Source organism: Akebia trifoliata, chromosome 14 (genome assembly GCF_017979445.1).
Source record: "Akebia trifoliata isolate Shusen 1 chromosome 14, ASM1797944v1, whole genome shotgun sequence".
NCBI lineage: Eukaryota > Viridiplantae > Streptophyta > Magnoliopsida > Ranunculales > Lardizabalaceae > Akebia > Akebia trifoliata.
This window is the reverse complement of record NC_141388.1, coordinates 463,701-489,106: the sequence shown is the minus strand read 5'-3', so window position 1 is coordinate 489,106 and position 25,406 is coordinate 463,701. Positions and strand designations below refer to the sequence as shown.

Sequence of the window (25,406 nt, the reverse complement as noted above, 5' to 3'; positions counted from 1 at the left end):
CACTCCTCAGTGGTTGCCACGTCAAGTAACAAGGGTAGTTTTGTAAGAGCATACCAAAAAAACGTTGACTTTCTTTTGTGGTAGTGCGAGTGAGAGGGAAAGACTAGAAAAAATGTTAGAAAAAAATTCGGCTAACGACCAACTGATTAAGTAAACCTTCCGTTTGAATCTCTTGCATTTCAATCCATACCTGAGAGTCATGGAGAACGATCAAGACCTAAGCACATTGAGTACAAACCCTCCTCTCTTTCTCTCTCTTAAACATAGTTTACTAAGTAACGTCTCCTTTCTATAAATATGTAAGCTCATCATGTCTTGGCTCCAACAGCATTGTACTTCTAATATTCAAGCAATCTTCTATACCTCTTGAGTTGTTTTATTTCTCTAGCTCTCTTAGAAGTGAGGATTGAGGGATACAATGGGTCCACAAAACTATCTACTTGCATTTTTTATTTTGTGGTTTTCTTCTTACCCATGTTATAGTATTTTGCTAAATAAACAGCTTTCCAGTATTGGTCTTGATGAAGCTTCTGGTTTCGATACCATAGACCATCGAGAAGGCGACTTCGATCCAAAATTAACAAGCTTGATCAACTATGAACGTGAAATCAATAGGGTAGATAGGTTTAATCCAGCGGGTAGTCTTATTAATGTGGATGATTTTAGAGCTAAAGGTGGTGCAACAGATGATTCAGAGGTAACCCACTTGTAATTTTGTTTTTGGACCGTTAGTATTTTATGTTTGAATTTTGTTTGAGGTTTGAAAATGTAACTATGGTTTACTTTATTTGTAGAATAATTTACCAAAACGGTACATTATTTAAAATATTTTTGAAAACGGTAATTTTATCGTTTTTGGAATTAATTTTTTTTTATCAAAATGGTAAAAACAGTAAAATGTATTTTTTTTTTGCCGAAAATACCCTTTTTTTGTTTTACATATGTATTTACAATTTTAACCTTAAAAAAAATGAAAATCCAACTAAAAAGATTCACTCTCTTTCGATAATCCAACAATCATATGTATTTATAATTTTTTTTTACCGAAATCAATTTTTTTTTTCCGTAATTTCAGTCAAAAAATAAAAAGGGTATTTTCGGTAATAAAAAAAATACATTTTACTGTTTTTACCGTTTTGGTAAAAAAATTAATTCCGAAAACGGTAATTTACCGTTTTCGGAAATATTTTGAACAGTGTACCGTTTTGGTAAATAAACGAAAAGTTGTGCATGTTTTGATAAATCTGCCTTATTTGTATGTGTTCATTTAGGCATTTAACAAGGCTTGGAAGAAAGCTTGTTCAACAGCAAATGCTGTTCTTGTAGTGCCTCAGAACAAGAAATATCTTCTTAAACCACTTACATTCTCGGGTCCTTGCAAATCCAATCTAACAATGAAGGTGAGATAAATCATACAATCCAATTAATACAACTTTATTTATTTATTTTTTCATCACACCCCCCTCCCCCTCCCCCTTCTTCTTCTTCCCCATGAATGATTTCTCCAAGGAACTTAAAATACATATAGTACATAAACCTATGTCTTTCTTATGTATCAGATCTATGGAACAATTGAAGCTTCTTCCGATCGATCAGACTATAAACGAGATTCAAGACACTGGCTTACGTTTAAAAATATTCAAAATTTCAATGTTGAAGGTGGTGGGACCATCGATGGAAAGGGGCAAATTTGGTGGAAAAACTCTTGCAAAATCAACGAAGCTCTTGTAAGTACTTGCTAATTCATGCAATTTAATTTTGATTTACCCAAATTCTCTTGAATCCATTTAAGGATACTAGCCGTGCTGTACTTGACACTCTCTTTTGTGGATTTGCAGCCTTGCACCCATGCACCTACGGTACGTTTAACCATCATTTATTAAATTATCACAGCAACAACACTTCTAGAGATTTTTCACATCAGTTTATATGTGTTAAACTTTAAGGCTTGCCTCACATGAAAGATGGAAAAAATTAAGTTCATACTGTTTTCTTGAACAGGCCTTAACCTTCGATAATTGCATTAATTTGAGGATGACGAACCTCAGGATCAAAGATGCACAACAAATGCATCTTTCTTTCGAGAAATGTGTTAATGTTCAAGCTCTTAATCTCATGGTAACTGCACCAGGAAAAAGCCCCAACACAGATGGAATTCATGTCACAGGGACGAAAAATATTCAAATAATGAACTGTGTTATTAGAACAGGTATTCTTTGAATCAAACTTGTGTTCATAATCAAACAAAAAAAAAAAAGTATATCTGAATATTTCAACTAGAAATCATGATTTTCTGAATTTCGGGTTGATTTAATTCAAGGTGACGATTGTATCTCTATTGTAAGTGGATCTAAGATGGTTCGGGCAACGAACATAGTATGTGGACCAGGTCATGGAATCAGGTCTCAAATTCAACTTTTATCATTCTTTAACCTCGCTGATTTCAACTGAATTAAACATTATCACTTTCAAAGCATTAATAGTTTTTTTTTCCTATGTTTTTTTATTCCCTGGTGTGGCAGTATTGGAAGCTTAGGATCAGGCAAATCAGAAGCCCAAGTTTCTGATGTAGTAATTGATAAGGCAAGGTTTTCTGGAACAACAAATGGAGTCAGGATCAAGACTTGGCAGGTAACCAGTCATCATCATCATCATCAATCCCAAAACTTTGGGGATCGGCTTAGTGAATCATTTTTTTATGCTCTTGCATGTATGTTAAAAGTTAAAACCGCTCTTATTATCTCAGTCCACGTTCATATGGGTCTTTCTTCTCACTCTTTTAGATTTTCGTGTGATTACTTAAAAAAATTTAACAAAAGAAATTCATTTCTAATATTATAATTTTTTAGCCTTTCCGCTCATCCGCGTCTCAACATTCTTCACATCTTCTACTCTCAATCAATTAATGCTTCTTAATCATCCAACATTCTGCTAGCTCTATAAAACATAATTGGTCTTATGTCATCTAATACACATTTCCTTCTAATCTATTATATACATAAATACATGTATATATTTCTGAGATGTCTGGTATTCTTATCGGGCTTGGGCTTCAAGAGGCAAGTGATGTTCCTTGTGGCTGAGTGAATTGAGAGTTTGTAATCGCTATTGTTGATAGTGGATTTTTTTTCCTCACCTCCGTGGATGTAGGCAATTTGTGTGATTGTCTTTGTCTTTATTCTGTTTGTTCTTGTTACACTTACGCACAACAATATACATTTGGCATGCATGTATGTACGTATATATGTTTCTATTACACATTTTTTTCTTTTCTGAAAATAATTATCCTTGTTTAATCAATGTATCCAGGGAGGGTTTGGAAGTGCAAAAAACATCATTTTTCGAAACATCGCCATGAACAATGTCACCAATCCTATAATCATAGATCAAAACTACTGTGATCGAGATGATCCATGCAGGGAACAGGTAATAGCTCCAACTTCATCAGCTCTTACAGTTGATCACAACCATTGATTTTTTACTAATGCCGATCTGATCGATCTTTCCACAGAATTCGGCTGTGCAAATTAGTAATGTAGTGTACCAGAACATCGTAGGAACAAGTGCTTCAGAAGTGGCTGTAAAATTAGATTGCAGCAAAAGTTACCCATGCAGTGGAATCACGTTGCAAAATATCAACCTATTGACAGAACCAGGAGAAGCAGCTAAGGCTTCATGCAAGAATGTTAAATGGACTAAAAAAGGGAAGGTTTTTCCTCATTGTTCTTGAAAAGGAGGGGAGAAAATATGGTTTTATACGGCAAGGATGGTGTAATCACGTTTCTTCCTTAATGCAGCACAGATGATTATGGCTTTCTTGTTCTAGCTTCTTAGTTCAGTTTGGATTTAGATGTATTATAGTTTGATGCATAGCATACACTGGATCATCATCACTGTATTTAACAAAGGAATAAATTCTAGATCTACATTTTAAATTGTGAGATGGTTTCTCATTATTATTATTATTATTATTTAAATTTCAGGTTGTATTGTGTAGCAAGTGCAAGGAGGAAAAATATTCACCAAATTTTTTCATTTCTGATTGATACAAAAGAGGAAGCTTTTATTTATACTCAACAATAAGGGATTGTAAGAAATGGTATGTTTTATTATATACGTTAAAGAAATAAAATGGATTTTTTTTATTTTAAGAAAAAAAATGGAATAGCTTTTTTCAGTTGTGAGGTTAAGTTCATTTGTTGCACAAGGGATTGGTGGTCAAGGAATGTTCGTCACTCAAACCGAACAACAGGTTTGAGTAAAGAAGAGAGAGAGAGACTATGAATGTAGAAGCTTCAAAAACAAGAGAACCTTATTTAATTCTCCGATACAATGGCACATTTTGAGACAATATCTTCCCTATAAAATTAGGGTTGTTCTAAACTGACTTCCGTCAACACTGCGCTTATGTGTCAGTTTAGATTGACTAACTGACGATTTACACTGATTCTAAAAATAATTGTCATTTTTTGACGCCCCCTCTGACATATACTCCCTGACATGGCATGGGTTAGAAACATAGATTTTTTTCTCGAGAGACAAAACTGTAAATATGTACAATAGTTTATCCCAAGAAAAAAAAATCTATGATTCTAGCACATGTCACATCAGGGGACTTATGTCAAAGGGGGCATCAAATAATCATTACTCTTCTAAAAATGGTTTAAATTAAGGAAATTCATTAAAAGAATCTTTTATCTAGGCAAGCAAAGTGAAGTATTTTGAATTTTTTTTTAGGTTTTTTTTTTTTTTCCTTTGATGAGTATTAGATGGTTTAACATTATTCATGAACTTAAACTATAGGAAAATGCTGGGTTGACCTCAATTCACACAATGTTGACATGGAGGTGTATAGGAAATCATAGATGCTTTTCATCGAGGAGTCCAGATCCTATGCACCCAGGGTGGAGGAATAAAACCCTCCTCCTACACCTCAATACATGCCACATTTCAAGGAATTAAAACTTAAAATATCTGCTTTTCAAAATTTCCTTGAGATATGAGTGAAAAGCATCTATGGTTGTGTGTGCATCTCCATGTCAGCAAAGTATGAATTGAAGTCAATCTTGAGGTCACTCTAGCACGACTCTAATCTTTAAGATAAATATTAATGGAAAATGAGGGGTTTATATCATGAACAAGAAGTGATCCAAGAGTGGTGGGTTTATATGAAGTGTACACTTAATTATGATCGTCGGTTAACCCTGGCTTTAATGAGAATAGTAAATCAGGTTAGGAAGGATTTTAAGCTGAGGTCTAAGGTTTCAACACCCAAAAATTATACATTCTAACTTAAAATTTTTTAGTGTTTCCACTGGCCGGGTAAGCCTGTTTTTTATGTGATCAATAATTCACTTGGGTGAGGTGTGATCGGGTATACAATATCAACACCCTCGTATGTAACCAACCAAGCTAGCTTGCACCTTGAAACGCTACTGTGTCAGCCTGTTTTTAACGTGATCCGTAACATGGGTGAAGATGGGTTTCAAACCCATGTCAAACCAACTGAGTTATGGGTCCAAGCCCTTTTAGTGTATGAATAAGAATTATTACAATTCACATCATGGGATTAATATTGGGGTGTTGCAGTATTGTAATACCGTAATATGGGATCATCACCTCTAAAAGTCTCATAGGATATAATGTGGTAATCAGCTTATTCAAACTTCTATCTGGAGCTTAATTTACAACCACCATCCCTTTATTTATGGGTTTTTTTTTTTCATTTAATCTCTGGTAAGTTGTAACGCAAATATTATATAGAGGAATGCATTCTCACGTCTTCCATCATTGAGGAAGACCACCACTACCATTCGATTTGAATTTATTATTTTAAATAATTTCGAAGGCAGTAATTTTGATAGACAGGATGCACTATACTTTCTAATCAACCTCTAATTGATACATGGAAGTGTGGCCGTTGGATAATTAGGTAGATCACCAAGGTGTTTAGTTCAGTTCTCTAGAATCCAATGCTTGATTCTTGGTGATAATCCACATCTAGAATTCGATGTTTGATTAGGTTTGGATAATAAAAAATAATAGTTCTCCTATAATCTTTATCTTACATCTATTAAAATAAAAATTCAAGTGACGTTTATTATTTACAGATAATAACATTTCCTATCACAACTACACAAACGTGGTTAACAAAATGAGTTTTTGATTATATGAAACTAATTTCTAGAAACAATCAATGTAATCAAATGAGATTTTGGTTTCTTAAATCAATTTTATAATCTGATTTTGACAATCTAAAATTAAAATCAGAATCATGAGGAATCAGAATGATTACATTTACTTTCTCATCCTTTCTGTAACTTACTCTATCGACAAAGTTCGATTAAGACTAATAATCTCAATTTATGTTGTGTAAATGTCTTATATTCTATTGCGTTATGTAGAACTGTGGGAATGCAGGGGCAGCACCCTTGCCAGGGGCCCATAATTTTTAAGGGGTATGAAAATGACAATCATGTAATAGTTTCTTAAGGGTTTTCTATTTTATTCTTTTTTTATTTTTTATTTTTTAGGGAGGGGGGGGGGGGGGGGGGGGGTTTGTTTTACCTGTTTTTGGTAATTCTCGGTTATATAAATAAAGATCTCTAGAACTATAAAATTTATGAGAAAATAATAACTGTTCTTGGCCTGTTCTGTGGACGTAGACACACTGTCGAACCACGTAAATCATTGTGTGATTGTGTTATCTTTGCTATTTTGTTTTGTTGTTTTTTTTTTTTTTTTTCACAATTTCTCCTTTTAATGTCAAGTCATTCTGAAGATTCTAATCTTCAGTTAAGAAGCTCTTGTTCACAATCACACCAACAAAAGCCCACCCTGTATCCACATGTCAAAGCTTGATTAACTAACATCATTGCATGTTACAACCATGTGTGATCAGGACAGGGTATAAATATTCTGTGCAAGTTCAATTCGGTTAATTTAGTTATGATAAATATGGGAATGTTTCCTAAAAAAGTAAGGAAACTTTCACAGAATATATACAACTATTGTTTTGAGTTTCTTATCAAAACCAATCATGCATCTTCAACCTCTCTAGAAATCCCATCTTGGTCATGGCATTTGAATGTTAAAAGAAAATAAATTATAAGGTTGAAGGATAAAAATGTTACCACATCCCACGATCAGTGGATGGATCACCAATTAATTAGTTGATTTAATCAGCTAGTCCTTATTCGAAGAATTTTGTGACTATGGTCATCAGCACATCTATGGATACTACAAGCCACATGTCACTACCCCATTAATTTAGAAGAACTAAGTGGCAGACCTGATTGGTAATGGGTGACAAGGGGGGAAAAGCCCAAATGTAGAAAAAGAAACGGAAGTAAGACTTATACTAATAAATATGTCACAGAGAGAAGACCCATCGAAGTCATAAGACGACTCAATTCCCTGTTTTTTTCCTTTAGGCCGACTAGCCTTACTAACGTAAGTAAGATTTCAACTCTTACTAAGGGACGTTGAGCTCACCTCGTGGCATCCAAAACACGATCCAATGCCAAGGATTGTAGAGGACAAAATTCGATGAGCTTTGAAAAAAAAAATGTTATTTTTTGTGATTAAATTTAAATTTAAATTTTAAATTTTGGAGTTCCATAGAAGTTCGATAGCCATCCATTTTCAAAACCTTGGATCAAACCAAAAACGAATTGTTTTTAGAATGTGAGTTTTTCCAAGAAATCTGAAGGCCTATGGTGTTGGATTAATGCTAATGCTGTAATACATTTGAGTTCAAGGACCCTTAAAATTAAAATCTTACTAAGTTAATAAGGAAAATGTTTTTATTTTTCACACCCAAAAACCACGGTTTATTTTACCTATAATTCTTCTGAAGAGTGTAGAAACAATACCAGAGATTAGCTATTTTGAAATTTATGTGCTAAGCTGACGAACCGAGTGAAAATATTGGAACTACCATTGGTTGGTATGTCTATGTTTAAATTAGTGTATGTTAGGCACCGGTAAGACATTACGTATCTTGGGCACACAGTCCAGGATAAACCCAACAGGAAAGTGTCAACTTAACTTAATTTAATCTAGATTAAAATTGTGTAGCACAATACCCTTCACTATATCTAATTTTGAAATTTATTTCAGACCTAGTAGTTAGCAATTAGATATGATGTATTACAATAATGGGCATTGTGCCACACAATCATTATTCTAGATTACAATTAGCTACATGTTTTTCTTTTTTAATTGAACACATGGGAGATCATACCCGAGAGTCATGGAGAACAAGACCCAAGCACGTTTAGTACGACCTTTCTCTCTCTCTCTCTCTTTCTCTCTCCAACATAGTTTACTAAGCAACCTCTCTTTTCTATAAATATATAAGCTCATCATGTCTTGGTTCCAACACAGTACTTCTAATATTCAAGCAATCTTGTTTATTTCTCTCTTAGAAGTGAGAAATACAATGTGTCCAAAAAAATATCTACTTGTATTTTTGTTTCTCTGGCTCTCTTCTTACTCATGTTATAGGATTTTGCTAGAAAAACATCCAAAATTAACAAGCTTGATCTACAATGAAGATGAAATCAATATGGTAGATACGTTTAATCCATTGGGTAGTCTTGTCATTTCACATAACGTGATTAATGTAGATGATTTTGGAGCTAAAGGTGGCGCAACAGATGATTCAGAGGTAACTCATGTAAAGGATAATACATATGATCTTGCAGTTCTAGCTAAAATTCTGTTTTTGGACGTCTAGTATTTTATGTTTGAATTTGATTTTAGGTTTGAAAATATAACTAGGGTTTACTTTATTTGTGTTCATTTAGGCATTTAAGAAGGCTTGGAAGAAAGCTTGTTCAACAACAAATGCTGTTCTTGTAGTTCCTCCGAACAAGAAATATCTTCTTAAGCCACTTAAACTCTCAGGTCCTTGCAAATCTAGTCTAACAATGAAGGTGAGATAAATCACACAATCCAAAGAAGTTTTTTCTTTTTTATTTTTTCCCTTTTTTCTTCTCCATGAATGATTTCTCCAAGGAACTTAAATACATATAGTACATAAACCTATGTCATTCTTATGTATCAGATCTATGGAACAATTGAAGCTTCTTCAGATCGATCAGACTATAAACAAGATTCAAGACACTGGCTTACGTTCAAAAAGATTAAAAATTTCAATGTTGAAGGTGGTGGGACCATCAATGGGAAGGGGAAAATTTGGTGGGAAAACTCTTGCAAAATCAACAAATCTCTTGTAAGTGTACTTGATAATTCAAACAATTTAATTTCGATTTACCAAAAATTCTCTTCAATCCATTTGATGGTACTAGCCTTACGTAACGTGCTCTCTTCTGTTGATTTGCAGCCTTGCACCCATGCGCCTACGGTATGTTTACCTGTAATTTTATCACATGAACAATTCACATCAGTTTATAAAATCATGATGATTGAAAAAATTAAGTTCCATTCATTCTGTTTTGACTGTTGTCTTGAACAGGCCTTAACCTTCTACAAATGCATTAATTTGAGGGTAAAGAACCTCAGGATCAAAGATGCACAAAGTATACATCTTTCTTTTGAGAAATATGTTGATGTTAAAGCTCTCAATCTCATGGTAACTGCACCAGAGGAAAGCCCCAACACAGATGGAATTCATGTCACAAGGACAAAAAATATTCAAATTGTGAACTGTGTTATTAGAACAGGTATTCTTTGAATGAAATTCGTGTTCTGAAAAAAAAATTTGTGTATTTGAATATTTCAACAGAAAATTGTGATTCTGATTTTATGAATTTTGGGTGATTTAATTCAAGGTGACGACTGTATAGTAAGAGCATCAAAAATGGTTCAGGCAATGAACATATTATGTGGACCAGGTCATGGAATCAGGTCTCAAATTCAACCTTAATTATCATTCTTTAAACTCATAACCAATTTCAACTGAAAAAACATTCTCCTCACTTTCAAAGAATTAATAATTCTTTTCCTATATATGTTTTTTTATTTATTCCCTGGTGAGCCAGCATTGGAAGCTTAGGATCTCGCAGTTCAGCAGACTATCTTTCAGATGTAGTAATTGATAAAGCAAGGTTTTCTGGAACCACAAATGGAGTCAGAATCAAGACTTGGCAGGTAACCAATCATTATTATCATCATCAAAGCCCCATATCCCAAAACTTTGGGGTTGGCTATGACACAAAAAACTACCAGCAAAGGAGGAAAACAGAAAACAGAGATTTGTGCTGAATACAAATCACTTTTATTCTGGATAAAAACTGAATATCTATTACAAGTTAAATACTCAAAAAGTTCCTAAAAAATCTCAACTAACATCAGGTTGAGTTTTATTTTAGCTAAATAAAAGGCCTCTAAATGCGTAGACCAAATCAACTCCTAAATAAATGGAAAGATTAAAACGAATTTGACTTATTCAAATAGAATAACTCCGCAACTTTGACAGTGAGTTGCACTAATTTGCAACACTCCCCCTTAGTGCAAACGTACTGTCAACAACACCAAGTGTACTTCTGAATACTTCAAACTTGGCTTTGCTAAGTGCTTTGGTAAATATATCAGCAACTTGTCCTTCAGATTGTATTTTCAGCAGCTGAATGTCTTGCGTCAAAACTTTTTCTCGAACGAAATGGAAATGTGTTTCAATGTGTTTTGTGCGAGCATGAAACACTGGATTTCTAGCAAGTTTAATTGCACTTTCGTTGTCACAATGAATGGAAATTGGATAATCCAAAGCAGACAAAATTTCTTCAATAAGCCTCTTAAGCCAAATACACTCTTGAGTAGCCATAGTAGCTGCTACATATTCAGCTTCACAACTTGAAAGAGCAACAGTGGTTTGCTTTTTACTGCACCATGAGATAGCTGCTGAACCTGTATTAAAACAGTACCCTGTTGTGGAGCGCCTATCATTTACGTCACCAGCCCAATCTGCATCTACAAAACCAATCAAAACGAATGGTGTATTTTGTTTATAGAATAAACCAAAGTCCAGAGTGCTCTTTACATAGCGAAGAATCCTCTTTGCTGCAATTAAATGACCCTCACATGGTTTATCCATAAATTGAGCAATGACACCTACAGAATAAGAAATGTCAGGCCTTGTGATAGTTAAATAAATTAAACTACCAACAAGTTGTCGAAAAAGTGTTGCATCTTCCAATCGTTTTCCTTCATCTTTAGTTAACTTCAAGCATGGCTCCATAGGAGTAGTCATTGCTTTTGACTCCCCCATACGAAATCGATCTAATAAACTTGCTGCATATCCTTTTTGAGAGACAAAATATCCATCTGATTTTTTAACCTCCAAGCCAAGAAAACAGTTAGCTTCTCCCAAACTCTTCATTTCAAAGCGAAGAGCCAAAGCATCTTGAAGACTAGTAATTTCGGCATCATCGTTACCCGTAATGATCATGTCATCAACATAGAGAAGGAGCATTGTGCATACTGAGGTGGTCTTCTTAATGAATAAACTTGAGTCTGCATTTGAAGACTTGAACCCACAGAACTCAAGGTATTGAGCAATTCTACCGTACCAAGCGCGTGGAGCTTGCTTGAGGCCATACAAGGCCTTTTTGAGTCGACACACATAATCTGGAAACTCCTTAGAAACAAATCCACGTGGCTGCTCCATAAAGATATCTCGATCCAGCTCCCCATAAAGGAATGCATTCTTCACGTCTAATTGCCATAACTTCCAGCCCTTGCAAGCAGCTAGTGAAACAATTGTTCGAATTGTCACCATTTTAGCAACAGGGCTGAACGTCTCCTCGTAATCCAAGCCATATTGTTGAGAAAAGCCACGAGCAACAAGACGAGCTTTATACCTGTCGATTGTACCATCAGCCATTTTCTTCAACTTATAAACCCATTTGCAAGTAACTAATTCAACATTCTTCGGCTTCGGAACAAGCTCCCATGTGCAGTTCTTGTTTAGAGCTGATATTTCCTCCCGCATCGCTTCTTCCCATTCAAAAACACCTCTAGCTTCATTGTAGGACTTGGGTTCATTTTCACATGAATCACCCATTAGAAAACAAGACACAACAGAGCAATTATTTAACTGCACTTCATAATCAGTTAAATAATCAGGTTGTCTTCTTTGTCTAGAAGACCTCCAAACAGCGGTCCCTATGGCTTCATCTTGCTGAATATTTTCTCCAGAATTAGTATTGCTATCCCTTTCATTTGATTCATCATCACTGAAGAAAGGTGACAGATCAGATGTGCCTCTATTTGTATTTGCATCAATCTGATGTGCTGAAATTTCGTCAAACACCACATCACGAGACACAACAACTTCATTTGTTTCTAGATCCATACATCTCCACCCTTTCCTGTGAGTGTCATAACCAATAAAAATACAACGCCTTGCCCTCGGGTCAAGTTTAGATCGTTTATTTTTTGAAACATGAACATAACAAACTGATCCAAAAACTCGAAAATAACTCACATTGGGTTTATGATGATATAAAGCTTCGAAAGGAGATGAATCTGACCCCGCCCATGGAGGTAAACGATTTATGACATGACAAGCTGACTGAATAGCTGCTGCCCACAGCTCTCTTGGAAGGTTCTTTGCATGCAACCAAGACAAGCACATGGATGTGAGATGTGCCAATTTACGTTCAACAACTCCATTTTGTTGTGGAGTGTCTGGACAAGTCATTTGACGTTGTATGCCATGTTCTCTGCAATAATCCAGAAATTGATCAGACATGTACTCTCCTCCATTATCGGTGCGAAGACACTTTATTGGCAGCAAAAATTCCTTCTCCACTTGCTCCTTGAACTGAATAAATTTGGAGAGAGTCTCACTTTTATTTTTCAAAAAATACACCCAAGTGAACCGAGAAGAATCATCCACAATAACCATCACATAGCGAAAACCAGAGTAGCTGGGTGTTCTTGTTGGTCCCATCAAATCCGAATGAATTAGTTGTAGTGCAGCAGGAACTCTATTCTTTGAATTTGGGAAAGGAAGGCGGTGTGATTTTCCATATTGACAACCAGGACAAACCACATCATGGTAAATTTCCTTAAAGAGAGGAACTCCATCAAGAAGCTTCTTCGTAGATATTTTCTGTAGCAATTGATAACCAACATGGCCCAACCGAGCATGCCAAAGTGCTGCACTTGCACTTTGACTTGTCTTTTCAACGTATGCATCACTTGCAGACAATACATAGAGTGAATCTTTCCTCTTACCAGTGAATAAAATATCAGCTTCGAGTTGTTTAATATTGGAAATAATTTTCACATCGTTTGGACCAAAAAGAACATATCTCCCAGAGTCAGCAATCTGAGAAACTGAAGCAAGATTCTTCTTTAAGCCCGGAACATGATAAACATCTTTGAGAGAAACACCACTAGCATTTGATGCATCAGCATTAAAATGTCCTTCTTTCATTATAGGATGTAATGAATTATCAGCCGTCGCAATGACTCTTCTTCCATTATGGGAACGAACATTAGAGAGAAGAGAAACATTTCCAGTTGCATGGTGTGAGCAACCAGAATCAACAATCCACTCCTCGCTATAGTCTATAGAAGCATTAGCATGTACATTAACAGGTCGATCAATGGCTTCAATTGATAAGCATTGTTCCCATGTGGGCTGTTCAGACTTGTTGCTTTCTTGTGCAATATTTGCTTCTGTTTCTTTGAGATTCACACGACAATTTGGTTTGATATGGCCTAGTTTCCCGCACCGATTACACACCACCTTCACACGACAATCACGTTTGATGTGTCCCGACTTTCCGCACCTATAACAGCCCTTTAAATTACCTTTGGACTGCCCTTCAGTTTTGGAGTGCTTGCTGTTATCTGAAGAATGCTTGGAAAAAGAATTTCCTTTTGCTTTTTCTTTTGTATAAAGAGCATCTTCCACCTGGGAGTGAGATTGCTTGTTGGTGTTGATCATTTGCTTCACCAACGCTTCCTGATTTGTGAGCAGATTTTCCAATTCAACAATAGAAGGTTGATTTACTCACCCTTGTATTGAAGAAATAAATGGCATAAACTCCTTTCGCAGTCCTCGAATGAGATAGCGATGCAAACGAGCATTACTAACAGGTTCCTCCGTATCCAATTCTGAAATTTCAGCACACAAATTTTTAACTTTCAAGAAATATTCTGAAATCGACAAATTACCTTGAGTCATCATAGCAAGTTCATTCTTCAAGTACTGCAGCCTCATCGTGTTCTTTTGAGTGAATAACCTTTCAAGTGTGTCCCACACTTGCTTTGGCGACTTCACATCACGAACATGCTCGATGTACTCCTTGCTGATAGAGGTTCGCAAAGCAAATAAAGCTTTGCCGCACTTGATCTTCCACCTCCTTCGTGCCTCAGCATTCTGTGGTGTATCTTCTGGAATTACAGCATCATCACCAGAGATAAGATCCCACAAATCCTGCCCTTGTAGATAAGCTTCCATACATAACTTCCAATAACTATAGTTGTCACCAACAAGCTTGTCTACACAGATATTGCTTCCACCATTCATCTTCACTGAGTACTAAAATCAAACACGTGATAAGCAACCTTGCTCTGATACCATGACACAAAAAACTACCAGCAAAGGAGGAAAACAGAAAACAGAGATTTGTGCTGAATACAAATCACTTTTATTCTGGATAAAAACTGAATATCTATTACAAGTTAAATACTCAAAAAGTTCCTAAAAAATCTCAACTAACATCAGGTTGAGTTTTATTTTAGCTAAATAAAAGGCCTCTAAATGCGTAGACCAAATCAACTCCTAAATAAATGGAAAGATTAAAACGAATTTGACTTATTCAAATAGAATAACTCCGCAACTTTGACAGTGAGTTGCACTAATTTGCAACAGGCTATTAGTTTAAAAATTTTCACAAATGCATTCATTTCTAATATTAGAATTTTTTAGTTTTTCCTCCCATCCATCATCGTCTCAGCATTCTTCACATCTTCTACTCTTAACTCTTCTCAATCGTCCAATCCATCTTATGTTGTCTAATATAATTTTCCTTCTAATCTAATAAATACATACATGTATGTATGTATGTATGCCATCTTTTTATTTTCTGAAAATAATTGTCTTTGTTTAATCAATGTATCCAGGGAGGGTCTGGAAGTGCAAAAAACATCATTTTTCGAAACATTGCCATGACAAATGTTACCAATCCTATAATCATTGATCAAAACTACTGTGATCAAGATGACCCATGTGAAGAACAGGTAATGACTCCAACCCCATCAACCCTTACAGTCGATCACAACCCTTGATTTTTGACCAAATATCCTGATCTGATCATCAATCTTTTCACAGGAATCAGCTGTGCAAATTAGTAATGTGGTCTTCAAGAACATCAAAGGAACAAGTGCTTCAGAAGTGGCTGTAACATTGGATTGCAGCAAAAGTTATCCATGTCATGGAATTGCAATGCAAAATATCAATCTATAAAAGGAAGCAGGAGCAGCAGCTACAGCTTCATGCAAGAATGTTAAATGGACTAAAAAGGGAAAGTTTTTCCTCTTTGTTCTTGAAAAAGTGGGTAAAAATATGGTTTTATGCGGAACAAGAATGGTGTAATTATGTTTCTTCCTTGATGCAGCACATATGAAACTCACGAGGTATTAAAAAGAACCTTGTGAAGAAAATATGTATTATAATTTGTTACACTGAATCATCATATCACTGTAATTAACAGTTAAAATGTTATATTTTTAAATTATAAGATGGTTTCTCATTATTATTATTATTATTTAAATTTGTGAAACCCTTTCATTACTAACATGTTAAGATTTTGAGCCTTACCAAGGGTTGTTTTTCTCAAACGGATTATCACATCAGAAATCCAACACCACAGCCCTCTAAGTTTTATCGAAAAACTTGATCCAAAACAAACTTTCTTTTGAACTAAATCCGAGGTTTTGAAAATGGATGGCTATGGAACTTCCACATAACTCCCAAACTTCAAAATGAGATTCAACAGTGAAAAATAACTTTTTTTAAAAAAAAATCATTTCTTCTTCAAAATTCATATATAGAATTTTGTCCTCTACACCCGAAAGCATCAGATCATGTTTTTGGATGCCAAGAGGTGAGCCCAAAGACCCTTAATAAGGGTGAAATTCTTACCAACTTAGTATGGCTAGGGGGACTCTTTAAATTTAGGTTGTATTGAGGTAGCAAGTGCAACCGTGAAGAACATTTGTCAAATTTTCACTGTTGATTGATACAAAGGAATATGCTTTTATTTATATTCAACAATAAGGGGATTGTAAGAAATAATCTGTTTTATTATGTATACTAGAAGGTGGCATGAGCAATCAAAATAAATACATACATACAAAGGCTGATTTGTAATTAAAAAATTAATTAAAGGGTGATTTTGAAGATTATGCTAGATATTTTTGTAATTTTGAAAACAAACAAGGGACGTGCAATTGCAATTTTATGAGCTTTTGACCAAAATGACCTCAATTATATTAAATTTAAATGTTAATTATTGGTATCCAAATTTTACCTTAAACCACTTTTACAACACCTTCTCTCATTATAATGCTAAAGATTAAAGAATAAATTTGGTTGTTATTTATTTTAAGAAAAAAATGAAAAATCTTTTTTCAGTTAAGGCGGATTGATTATTTAGAGTCATGCCGAAGTGACCTCAATTCACACTTTACTGATGTGGAGGTGCACACACAACCATAGATGCTTTTCAATTAATCTCGATGGAAAACATCTATGGTTCTATACACATCTCCACATCAGCAAAGTGTGACTTGAGATCGAGGTCACTCCAACATTATGGGATGACTTAAGTTGTGGGTCACATGACCGAAATTATTGTTTCCAGTAAAGAAAATGGGAGAGAGAAGCTTTGGAAATAAGGTTTAATTTTGGGTATGTTAGAAACACCCCCTGTAAAATTATGATATTATGTTTACCCCTTGCAAAATAAAAGATTAGGTTTACCCTCTTTGACTATAAATCAACGTTGTTTTTTCTTCAAGATTTAACAGTAGAATTTTGACTTCAAAATTTCACTGTTAAATCATTAAGAAAACGCAATATCGACTTACGATCAAGGGGGTAAGTCTTGCATTTTGCAGGGGGCAAATCTAATATCATAAATTTTACAAGGGAGTGTTTTTAAAATACCTTATAATTTTTTTGAGTCTGATGATGAATCGGGTCATGATGTTTAGAACTTTTGGAGGAACCCTCTTTGTAACATGACACAACTTTTTAGATTTTAGATTCTTTTATGAAATCAATTGCATCCCAAAATGTGATGGTCGATTCTTAATCGTAAATTAATTGCTAAATTCTTCTTGTCGAAGAAGACGTCTCTGATGGAGATCGTCATATGGTTTGAAAGAGTCAGCTCCAAAAATGGACAAGATCGAATGACCTGTCTTGGGCTTTTTATAAAGGTGTCAAAAGTTTCATTGTGGGGCCGATCATTAGTTGTTGTCAATTTTGAATCTTAGATGCTCCTAATGCATTTCCGTTGGGGCCTTGATCATTGACTTCAGTTTTAGCTTTCCAACTAATCAAACAGGCCTATCAATCATTTTAAGTCAAACATCTTGGAGCTTTTAAGTTATTTGGATGTTCTAGAAGGCTGGTTTCTTTAGGGACTAAGCTGGTTTTAGAGATTGGTGGTGGTTGGATCAAGCTTGAACCTTGGCCCAGAAATTCTTATATAAAAAATGTTGTCCAATATTGTGTGAGTTTGGTGACGTAGGCTATAAACTTGGGTTGAGGCTATGTTACACGTCAATTGTGTATGGCTAGCTAGAAGGTGGCGTGTACTTAATTTGCATATGCCACATTCAAGTGTAGATATATATATTTTCAAGTTTCATCGTGATAGCAATGTCCTTATTGACAATCATTAGTCACAACAAGAAGTTTTGGCCTAGCTTTTATTAGACTTTAGCTAGTTAAGCTTAGACCTCGTTGCCAGATTATTCCTTAATGGGACTGTTTTTACCTCATAAGGATCCTTCATTGGATAGTTGCCTTGCCCTTGTTAGTCGGCCCTATAGTCTGGACACCCTGTCGAGAAAAAAAAGTTCTAAAAAAGAAAAATTATTCATTTCACGACAATAATTATGATTGTCAATCTTAATCAACTTTTTCTTAAGACATGAATAGAGTGGAGTTAGTAAAGAGCCTGTGGGGGCAATTACCCCAATAAAACCTTGAGATAACCTCCTATTTTCAACTAACTACATACGTCATGAGCCTCCACTCCCATCAACTCCCTCCCTATTCAAAATTCAAATCTTATTGTGTTCTGTCATTTGCCTCCTCCCCTTTGGTTTTTGAAGATGACATTGTCTCTTGACTGGGCCTTTTCTCATAGAATAATTGGAAAAGACTTAAATATAAATTTTTTCAATTTTCAATCAAAATATTTTGAATTTCTCCCTAAAATCATTTTTCTTCAAGCTCTTCAATTGTACCATTAACTATAGTTTGCCCTTGCTACAATAAAATCCAAGCTCCGCCCTTGGACATGAATTACAAACAGGTCGAACTATACTTCTCTAATGAACCTCTAATTGATACATGGAAGTGTCATAATTGGGCAGATTAATGGATGTGTGTTTGTTCGGGTTTTTAGGATCCAATTCTTGCTGATAATCCACGTCTAGAATCAGATGATTTATTTGGATTTTGATTATAAAAATAAAGTAATTTTCCTAATAATGAGAATCTTACATTTACTAAAATAAACAAATGAGATCCATTTCTTAATTGTTATTTTTGGAACCTAATCCTTGTTTGTTTGTATTTGTTTTTTTTTTTAATTTTTTTTTCATTGAAGTGACGTATACTATTTATAGGTAATAATATTTTATACTACAGCTGTAGAAACATGGTCAACAAAATGGCATTTTTATTGTATGAAATTAATTTCTATAAACAATATAATCAAATAAAATTTTGGATTCTAAAAATCAATTTTATAAGAGTCGTGTGAGAGTGACCTCAAGATTGTACGTCATTCATTATTCATTCTATAATTCAACTTTGACAAATTCCTAATAATAAATGAATTAAAATTCCTAATAGCATCTTAATTCGATTTATGTGTTTCCAACAAAAAAATGTAAGAAAAATTTGGCAGGCGATTGACTAACCTTCCGTTCCAATCTCTTGCATCTCAATTCATATCTTAGAGTCATGGATAAGAATATCCAAGCACATAAAGTACAAACCCTTCTCTCTCTCTCTCATAGTTTACTAAGCAAAGTCTCCTTTCTAAAAATATATAAGCTCGTCATGTCTTGTTCCAAGACTGTACTAATCTTCCATACCCCTTGGGTTGTTTTGTTTCTCTACTAGAAGTGAGGAATAAAATGGGTCCACAAAAATATCTACTTGCGTTTTTCATTCTGATGTGGTTCTCTTCTTACCCATGTTATAGCATTTTGCTAGAAAAACAGCTTTCCAGTACTAGTCTTGTTGAATCTTCTGGTTTCGACGTCAAAGACCACCAAGAAGGCGACTTCGATCCAAAATTAACAAGCTTGATCAACTATGAACGTGAAATCAATAGGGCAGATAGGTTTAATCCGATGGGTAGTCTTGCTATTTCACATAATGTGATTAATGTAGATGATTTTGGAGCGAAGGTTGGTACAACAGATAATTCAAAGGTAACCCATGAAGTGGATTAATACATGATCTTGCAGTTCTAGAAACAATTCTGTTAATGGATTGCTAGTATTTTATGTTTGAATTTAGTATTAGATTTTAAAATGTGCGCGGCATACTTTATTTGTGTTCACTTAGGCATTTAAGAAGGCATGGAAGAAAGCTTGTTCAACAACAAATGTTGTTCTTGTAGTGCCTCGGAACAAGAAATATCTTCTTAAGCCAACTAATTTCTCAGGTCCTTGTAAATCCAATCTAACAATGAAGGTGAGAGAAATCATACCATCCAATACAATTGTTTTTTCTCTTTTTCTTCTCCATAAATTAATGATTTCTCCAAGAAACTTGTATTTCATAATTAAACCTATATAATTCATATGTACCAGATCCGTGGAATAATCGAAGCTTCTTCTGATCGATCGGACTATAAACGAGACTCAAGACATTGGCTTACATTCAAAAACATTCAAAATTTCAAAGTTGAAGGTGGTGGAACCATCAATGGAAAGGGGAAAATTTGGTGGAAGAACTCTTGTAAAATAAACAACTCTCTTGTAAGTAGTACTTGCTATTTTGAATAATTTGATTTCAATTTATACCCAATTTCTCTTATCGATGATACTAACTGTACTTTATAACGCTATGTTCTACGGATTTTTGCAGCCTTGCACTCATGCGCCTACGGTATATTACCCATTATTTTTCACATGAACAATGCTTATATATATATATAGTGATTTTTGTCATCAGTTCATCAGTGTTAATAATTTCTTTATTGATTTCTGTGTTAAAAGTTTTTAGGCTTGCCTCACATGTAAGATGGAAAAGACTAAATTCATTATGTTTCCACTATTGTCTTGAATAGGCCTTAACCTTCGATAATTGCGTTAATTTAAGGGTGAAGAACCTAAGGATCAAAGATGCACAACAAATGCATATTTCTTTTCATAAATGTGTTAATGTTAAAGCTCTCAAGATCAGGGTAACTGCATCAGAAAAAAGCCCCAACACAGATGGAATTCATGTCACAGGGACACAAAATATTCAAATATTGAAGTGTGTTTTTAGAACAGGTATTCTTTGAATGAAATTCGTGTTCGTAATCAAAAATAAAATAACATTGTGTATTAGAATATTTCAATGGGAAATCGATCATGATTCTGATGTTCTGAATTTTGGTTGATTTAATTTAAGGTGACGACTGTATCTCTATAGTAAGTGGATCTAAAATGGTTCAAGCAAGGCACATACGATGTGGACCAGGTCATGGAATCAGGTCTCAAATTCTCAACCTTATCATTCTTTAAATGAGAGATTTTTTCCTCACAGAATTTTTCATCAAGTGCTCATAGGCTCTCCAGTGCATGCCACGTCAATCCCTACGAGGGTAATTTTGTTTATTGGGGATGAATTCAATGCACGGGGCTCATGTGATTGGTGTCCCAGATTTTGTCAGCAAAAAAAACATTCTTCTTTAAACCCAATAATTTCAACTGAAACATTCTCACTTTCAAAGCATTTTTTTCTATGTTTTTTTCCCCCGGAGAGCCAGTATTGGAAGCTTAGGATCCAACAAATCAGAAGCCCAGGTTTCAGATGTAGTAATTGAAAAAGTAAGGTTTCATGGATCCACAAATGGAGTCAGGATCAAGACTTGGCAGGTAACCAATCATCATCAAAGCCATATCCCAATACTTTGGGGGTCAGCTGACCAAATCAAATTTTTTTTTATGCTCTTGCAAGTTGCAAGTAAGTTAAAACCGCTCTTAATTATATTATCTCAGTCCACGTTGGTTTGGTCTTTTTCTTGCCCTTTTGGACTGTCTGTTCCAATTTTATTACAAAAGCTCTCTTACTTTATCAAATTTGTTATTGAACTTATTTTATGAATCAGGCTAGCATGATTAACTTAGGGGTCGTTAAACACTTACAGATTATCAAATTGGCAATCCAACATCATAGCCTTCTAGATATCATGGAAAAACTCAGATTCAAAAGAAATGTTTTTTTTTTTTAAATGTCTTTTTTGAGCTTTGATTGAAGATGTTGAAAATGGATGGTTATCCAATTTCCAAATTTTAAACTAAAATTTAATGATGAAAATTAACTCTCTTTTCTTCAAAAAAAAATTCAAAATTCAAAATTCCTAGAATTTTGTCTTTTATAACCTTATGGCATCAAATCATATTTTTGGATGCCAAAATTAATGCGGTTAGGACCCACTTCAAGGTATGTTAAGTAACAAGTTAACCCCCATCAATTTGAATTTTATGACGTGCATCACCACTCCAAGGTTTGTTGGGGACTTCATAAAGTAAGGTTCTCTTGGAATTGTCAGAACTCCAAGGGAACTTTTGTAATAAAAATGCAATTGTTAGGTCTACCTGGTAAATTTCTCTATTTTAATTTTTTTTAAATGAAGAAGAATACTTTTCTTACTTAAGTTAGTAAGGTAAGTTTCCTAACCACATCACCTTGTGTTAGAAGGGCAACTTGGTTCAGTTTGAGGTCAAATTGGAACCTAACCAACATAGGTGTTCTACTAAATAAGAACCAAAACCAAATGCTGTTGGAACCAAACCAATCCAAACCGAATTAAGGTCTCTTGGTTCGGTTCAGTCCCATGGGTTGCCAATATTCTATAAATTGAAAGTAACATATTTTTAATGAAGAAACAAACATAAAATTTTATACAATAAATCTAATTTATCCATAAAAAGTCATTAATTTATCCATAAAAAATCATTAATATATGTCCCAACTCTATATATATATATATATATATATATAAGGGTTCGGTTTGATTTTATAAAAGCTTGATCCGAGAATTTAACCAAATTGATCAATTCTCCATTTTCTTAACCCTGAACTGAACCACAAGTTATTCCAAATCAAACCAAACAACCCCAAAGCTTTCAATTCTCAGTTTGAACTAGACCAAGTTGCACTCCTACCTTGTGGCATCACAAAACATGATTAGATAGCGCACGGATGTAGAGGAAATTTTTTTAAGAATTTTTAAAAAAATGTAAAAGGTATTTTTTCATCATTGAATTTTAATTTTAAATTTGAAAGCTTGTGGCTGACAATTTTTAAAGAGAGCTACTATTGGCACTCCAACTTTTATTTATTAAACTTCAATTTCTTAAATTATTTATCACACCCAATTAAAAATTAAAACACATCATTCAAAAATACATAAGTTTGGTTTAAGTTCTTCATGGGTGTTTTATTCCACTATTCACATGCAAACACCTTCTCTCTTTTTAAAACTTTGGATCAAGCCTAAAAAGATCTTTTTTTTTTATCTAAGTTTCTCCATGAATACTAGAGGGTTGTGGTGTTGGAATTCGAATTGCCAATGTGGTAACCCAAATATAGTGACAAATTTGGAGTTCATGAATAATTCGGCAAGAGCAAGCTTTGGAAAAAATCGGTAAAATCAGGAAACATCGAATAAAAAAAATAATTTTAAGTTTTAAAAATGTAAAAATAATAATATATATGTATTTTGTATATTAAATGAAAACAGGCTAAAAACAAAAATAATTAAGAGTGCATCCATTTCTAATAGAAAAGATGTTAAACGAACTTCCTACAATATTGCGTTGACATGATGTGCACGGAAGCTTAGATACTTTTTCTTGAAATGTGTGGTTGTATATTTGAGGAAAATCGATGGTTGTATGCATGCACAATGTTGTAGGAAGTCAATATAGCACAATGTATTGAAATATGGCTCAAAAGCAATTAGATCATGTCCAAATGTGTGTATTTTTTTGTCGGTTCAAGGTAATTTGGGTTGGGCTTGTAACTTATGTAAGTGACCCACTTTATAGTACTTCTCAAAGGATAAGGTGTTGTTTTCTTTTGTAATAAGTCTAATTTCAAGTCTTAGTCTTTTTTTAGAGAAAATAATAGAGAGAAAAGGTTGAAAGGTTTGGGAAAATTGAGATCTAGAAGAAAGTGAAACTAAATGATAGAGGTGATTCCTTGTATCGATTTATCTTATTTTTTTCATAGCGAAATCGATTTCCAACACTCATACCTCTGTAGACGTAGCCTTTGGGTGAATCACGTAAAATCTCGTGTTGTAAGTATTGTGTTCTTACTCTTTCTTTGTGTAATTGTTTATTTTCTTTTCATTTGTTATTCTTAGTTGGATTTGTTCTTTATTGTCATTATCAAACAAGGTCTTTGAAGGTGTGGCATACAAGGTGTTTAATGAAATATCCTATAGGTGTTTGATCAAATTACTAAGTGAGCCTAACAAAGGTGTTCACATACACAACATAGCTCTATCTAATATTATTTAAGGAAAATGCCAAAGTGACTGTGCAAGACAACGTTTAACACACAACTGACTTGGAGGTGTGTACGGAACATAAATATTTATGAGTCATTCTAATCCGACTCTCTTATCTTGAGGAAAAAATCTAGAATCGTGATAATCCAACTTACCCATGTGGCATATTGAATCAACACCCTTGACGTCACAGATTCGAGAACTATAGATCTGCTTTCCTCGGGATACATAACTATGAATCCCCATAAAAAGGTGCAGTCTTGTATTTTGAGGACAGCAGATCTAGGGTACCTAAGCTTATCACATCAGAAGTGGTGATTGGATATGTCACATGGCAAAGTCAGATAACTGCGATTCAAAATCTATGGTTCGGTGTGCACTACCATGTTAGCACAGTGTCCAAGGAAATCAGTTCAGCATTTTAGGCTATTTATAAGTTGATTTCCGACCCTATGTACCCAGAAGGAGGAATGAAACCCTCCTCCCACACTTCCATGCATGTACAACACCATCCTTTTCTTTTCTTAAAGGAGAATGCTAAGGTGACTGCGAAGGACACTGAGCTGACATGAGTGCGTGCATACAACTGTTGATGTTTTACTCATATCTCGAGGAAAAGAATCAATGGTTCTATGCATACCTCCACGTCAGCTCATTGTCCTGCGCAGTCAATGTAGGAGGGCTGTTTCCGATAATATTTACTTATCCTTGTTTAATGCATCCAGGGAGGGTCTGGAAGTGCAAAAAACATCATTTTTCGAAACATTGCCATGAAAAATGTTACCAATCCTATAATCATTGATCAAAACTACTGTGATCAAGATGATCCATGTGAAGAACAGGTAATGACTCCAACCCCATCAACCCTTACAGTCGATCACAACCCTTGATTTTTTACCTAATTTGCTGGTCTGATCATCGATTTTTTTTCACAGGAATCAGCTGTGCAAATTAGTAATGTGGTCTACAAGAACATCAAAGGAACAAGTGCTTCAGAAGTAGCTGTAAAATTTGATTGCAGCAAAAGTTACCCATGTCATGGAATTGCAATGCAAAATATCAATCTATTAAAGGAAGCAGGAGGAGCAGCTACAGCTTCATGCAATAATGTGAAATGGAGTAAAAAAGGGAAGGTTTTGCCTCTTTGTTCTTGAAAAAGAGGGGAAAAAATATGTTTCTTCCTTAATGCAGCACAGATGATTATGGGTTTCTTTTGCTGCTAAGTTCTGTTTGGATTTAGATTGGTTACTTGGTGGAGAAAAAGAAACTCATGAGGTATTAAAAAGAACCTTCTAAAGAAAAGATGTATTATAATCATCATTGTATTTTCGAAGTTAATTTATAAGAACTGTTATTAGCACCCCAACTTTTACTTATTACACCCCAATTTCTTAAATAATTTGTCACACCCTATTTAAAGATTTAGAACTAGCTCTT

The 25,406-nt window shown here is 34.5% G+C and overlaps 3 protein-coding genes across 3 annotated transcripts; all 3 read left to right on the top strand.

Annotated features, from left to right (window-relative positions):
• Nucleotides 1-338: 338 nt before the first annotated feature.
• On the top strand, nt 339-4,117 carry LOC147385238 (polygalacturonase-like). Its single transcript, XM_086423148.1, has 9 exons — nt 339-697; nt 1,272-1,400; nt 1,560-1,727; nt 1,839-1,859; nt 2,002-2,209; nt 2,321-2,402; nt 2,523-2,631; nt 3,310-3,426; nt 3,512-4,117. The coding sequence occupies exons 1-9, from the start codon at nt 419-421 to the stop codon at nt 3,728-3,730; spliced, it is 1,332 nt and encodes a 443-aa protein (XP_086279274.1). The 5' UTR covers nt 339-418; the 3' UTR covers nt 3,731-4,117.
• A 4,452-nt stretch (nt 4,118-8,569) lies between these two features.
• On the top strand, nt 8,570-15,448 carry LOC147385237 (polygalacturonase-like). Its single transcript, XM_086423116.1, has 10 exons — nt 8,570-8,671; nt 8,811-8,939; nt 9,071-9,238; nt 9,350-9,370; nt 9,482-9,689; nt 9,798-9,873; nt 10,008-10,116; nt 10,681-10,683; nt 15,106-15,222; nt 15,314-15,448. Exons 1-10 carry the CDS (start codon nt 8,570-8,572, stop codon nt 15,446-15,448), a joined length of 1,068 nt encoding a protein of 355 aa, XP_086279242.1.
• A 3,917-nt stretch (nt 15,449-19,365) lies between these two features.
• Nucleotides 19,366-25,170, top strand: LOC147385236 (polygalacturonase-like). Its single transcript, XM_086423115.1, has 9 exons — nt 19,366-19,665; nt 19,802-19,930; nt 20,050-20,217; nt 20,327-20,347; nt 20,529-20,736; nt 20,858-20,939; nt 21,216-21,324; nt 24,695-24,811; nt 24,905-25,170. Exons 1-9 carry the CDS (start codon nt 19,366-19,368, stop codon nt 25,121-25,123), a joined length of 1,353 nt encoding a protein of 450 aa, XP_086279241.1. The 3' UTR covers nt 25,124-25,170.
• The last annotated feature ends 236 nt before the right edge of the window (nt 25,171-25,406 follow it).

Bases quoted from the DNA above. Each gene is read 5' to 3' on its own strand.
- LOC147385238 (XM_086423148.1), top strand. From the start codon at position 419: ATGGGTCCACAAAACTATCTACTTGCATTTTTTATTTTGTGGTTTTCT. The intron at 1,401-1,559 runs GTGAGATAAATC...CTTATGTATCAG, and splicing joins AATCCAATCTAACAATGAAG to ATCTATGGAACAATTGAAGC. The intron at 2,403-2,522 runs GTCTCAAATTCA...CTGGTGTGGCAG, and splicing joins GGACCAGGTCATGGAATCAG to TATTGGAAGCTTAGGATCAG.
- LOC147385237 (XM_086423116.1), top strand. From the start codon at position 8,570: ATGGTAGATACGTTTAATCCATTGGGTAGTCTTGTCATTTCACATAAC. The intron at 8,940-9,070 runs GTGAGATAAATC...CTTATGTATCAG, and splicing joins AATCTAGTCTAACAATGAAG to ATCTATGGAACAATTGAAGC. The intron at 9,239-9,349 runs GTAAGTGTACTT...GTTGATTTGCAG, and splicing joins GCAAAATCAACAAATCTCTT to CCTTGCACCCATGCGCCTAC.
- LOC147385236 (XM_086423115.1), top strand. From the start codon at position 19,366: ATGGGTCCACAAAAATATCTACTTGCGTTTTTCATTCTGATGTGGTTC. The intron at 20,218-20,326 runs GTAAGTAGTACT...GGATTTTTGCAG, and splicing joins GTAAAATAAACAACTCTCTT to CCTTGCACTCATGCGCCTAC. The intron at 20,737-20,857 runs GTATTCTTTGAA...ATTTAATTTAAG, and splicing joins GAAGTGTGTTTTTAGAACAG to GTGACGACTGTATCTCTATA.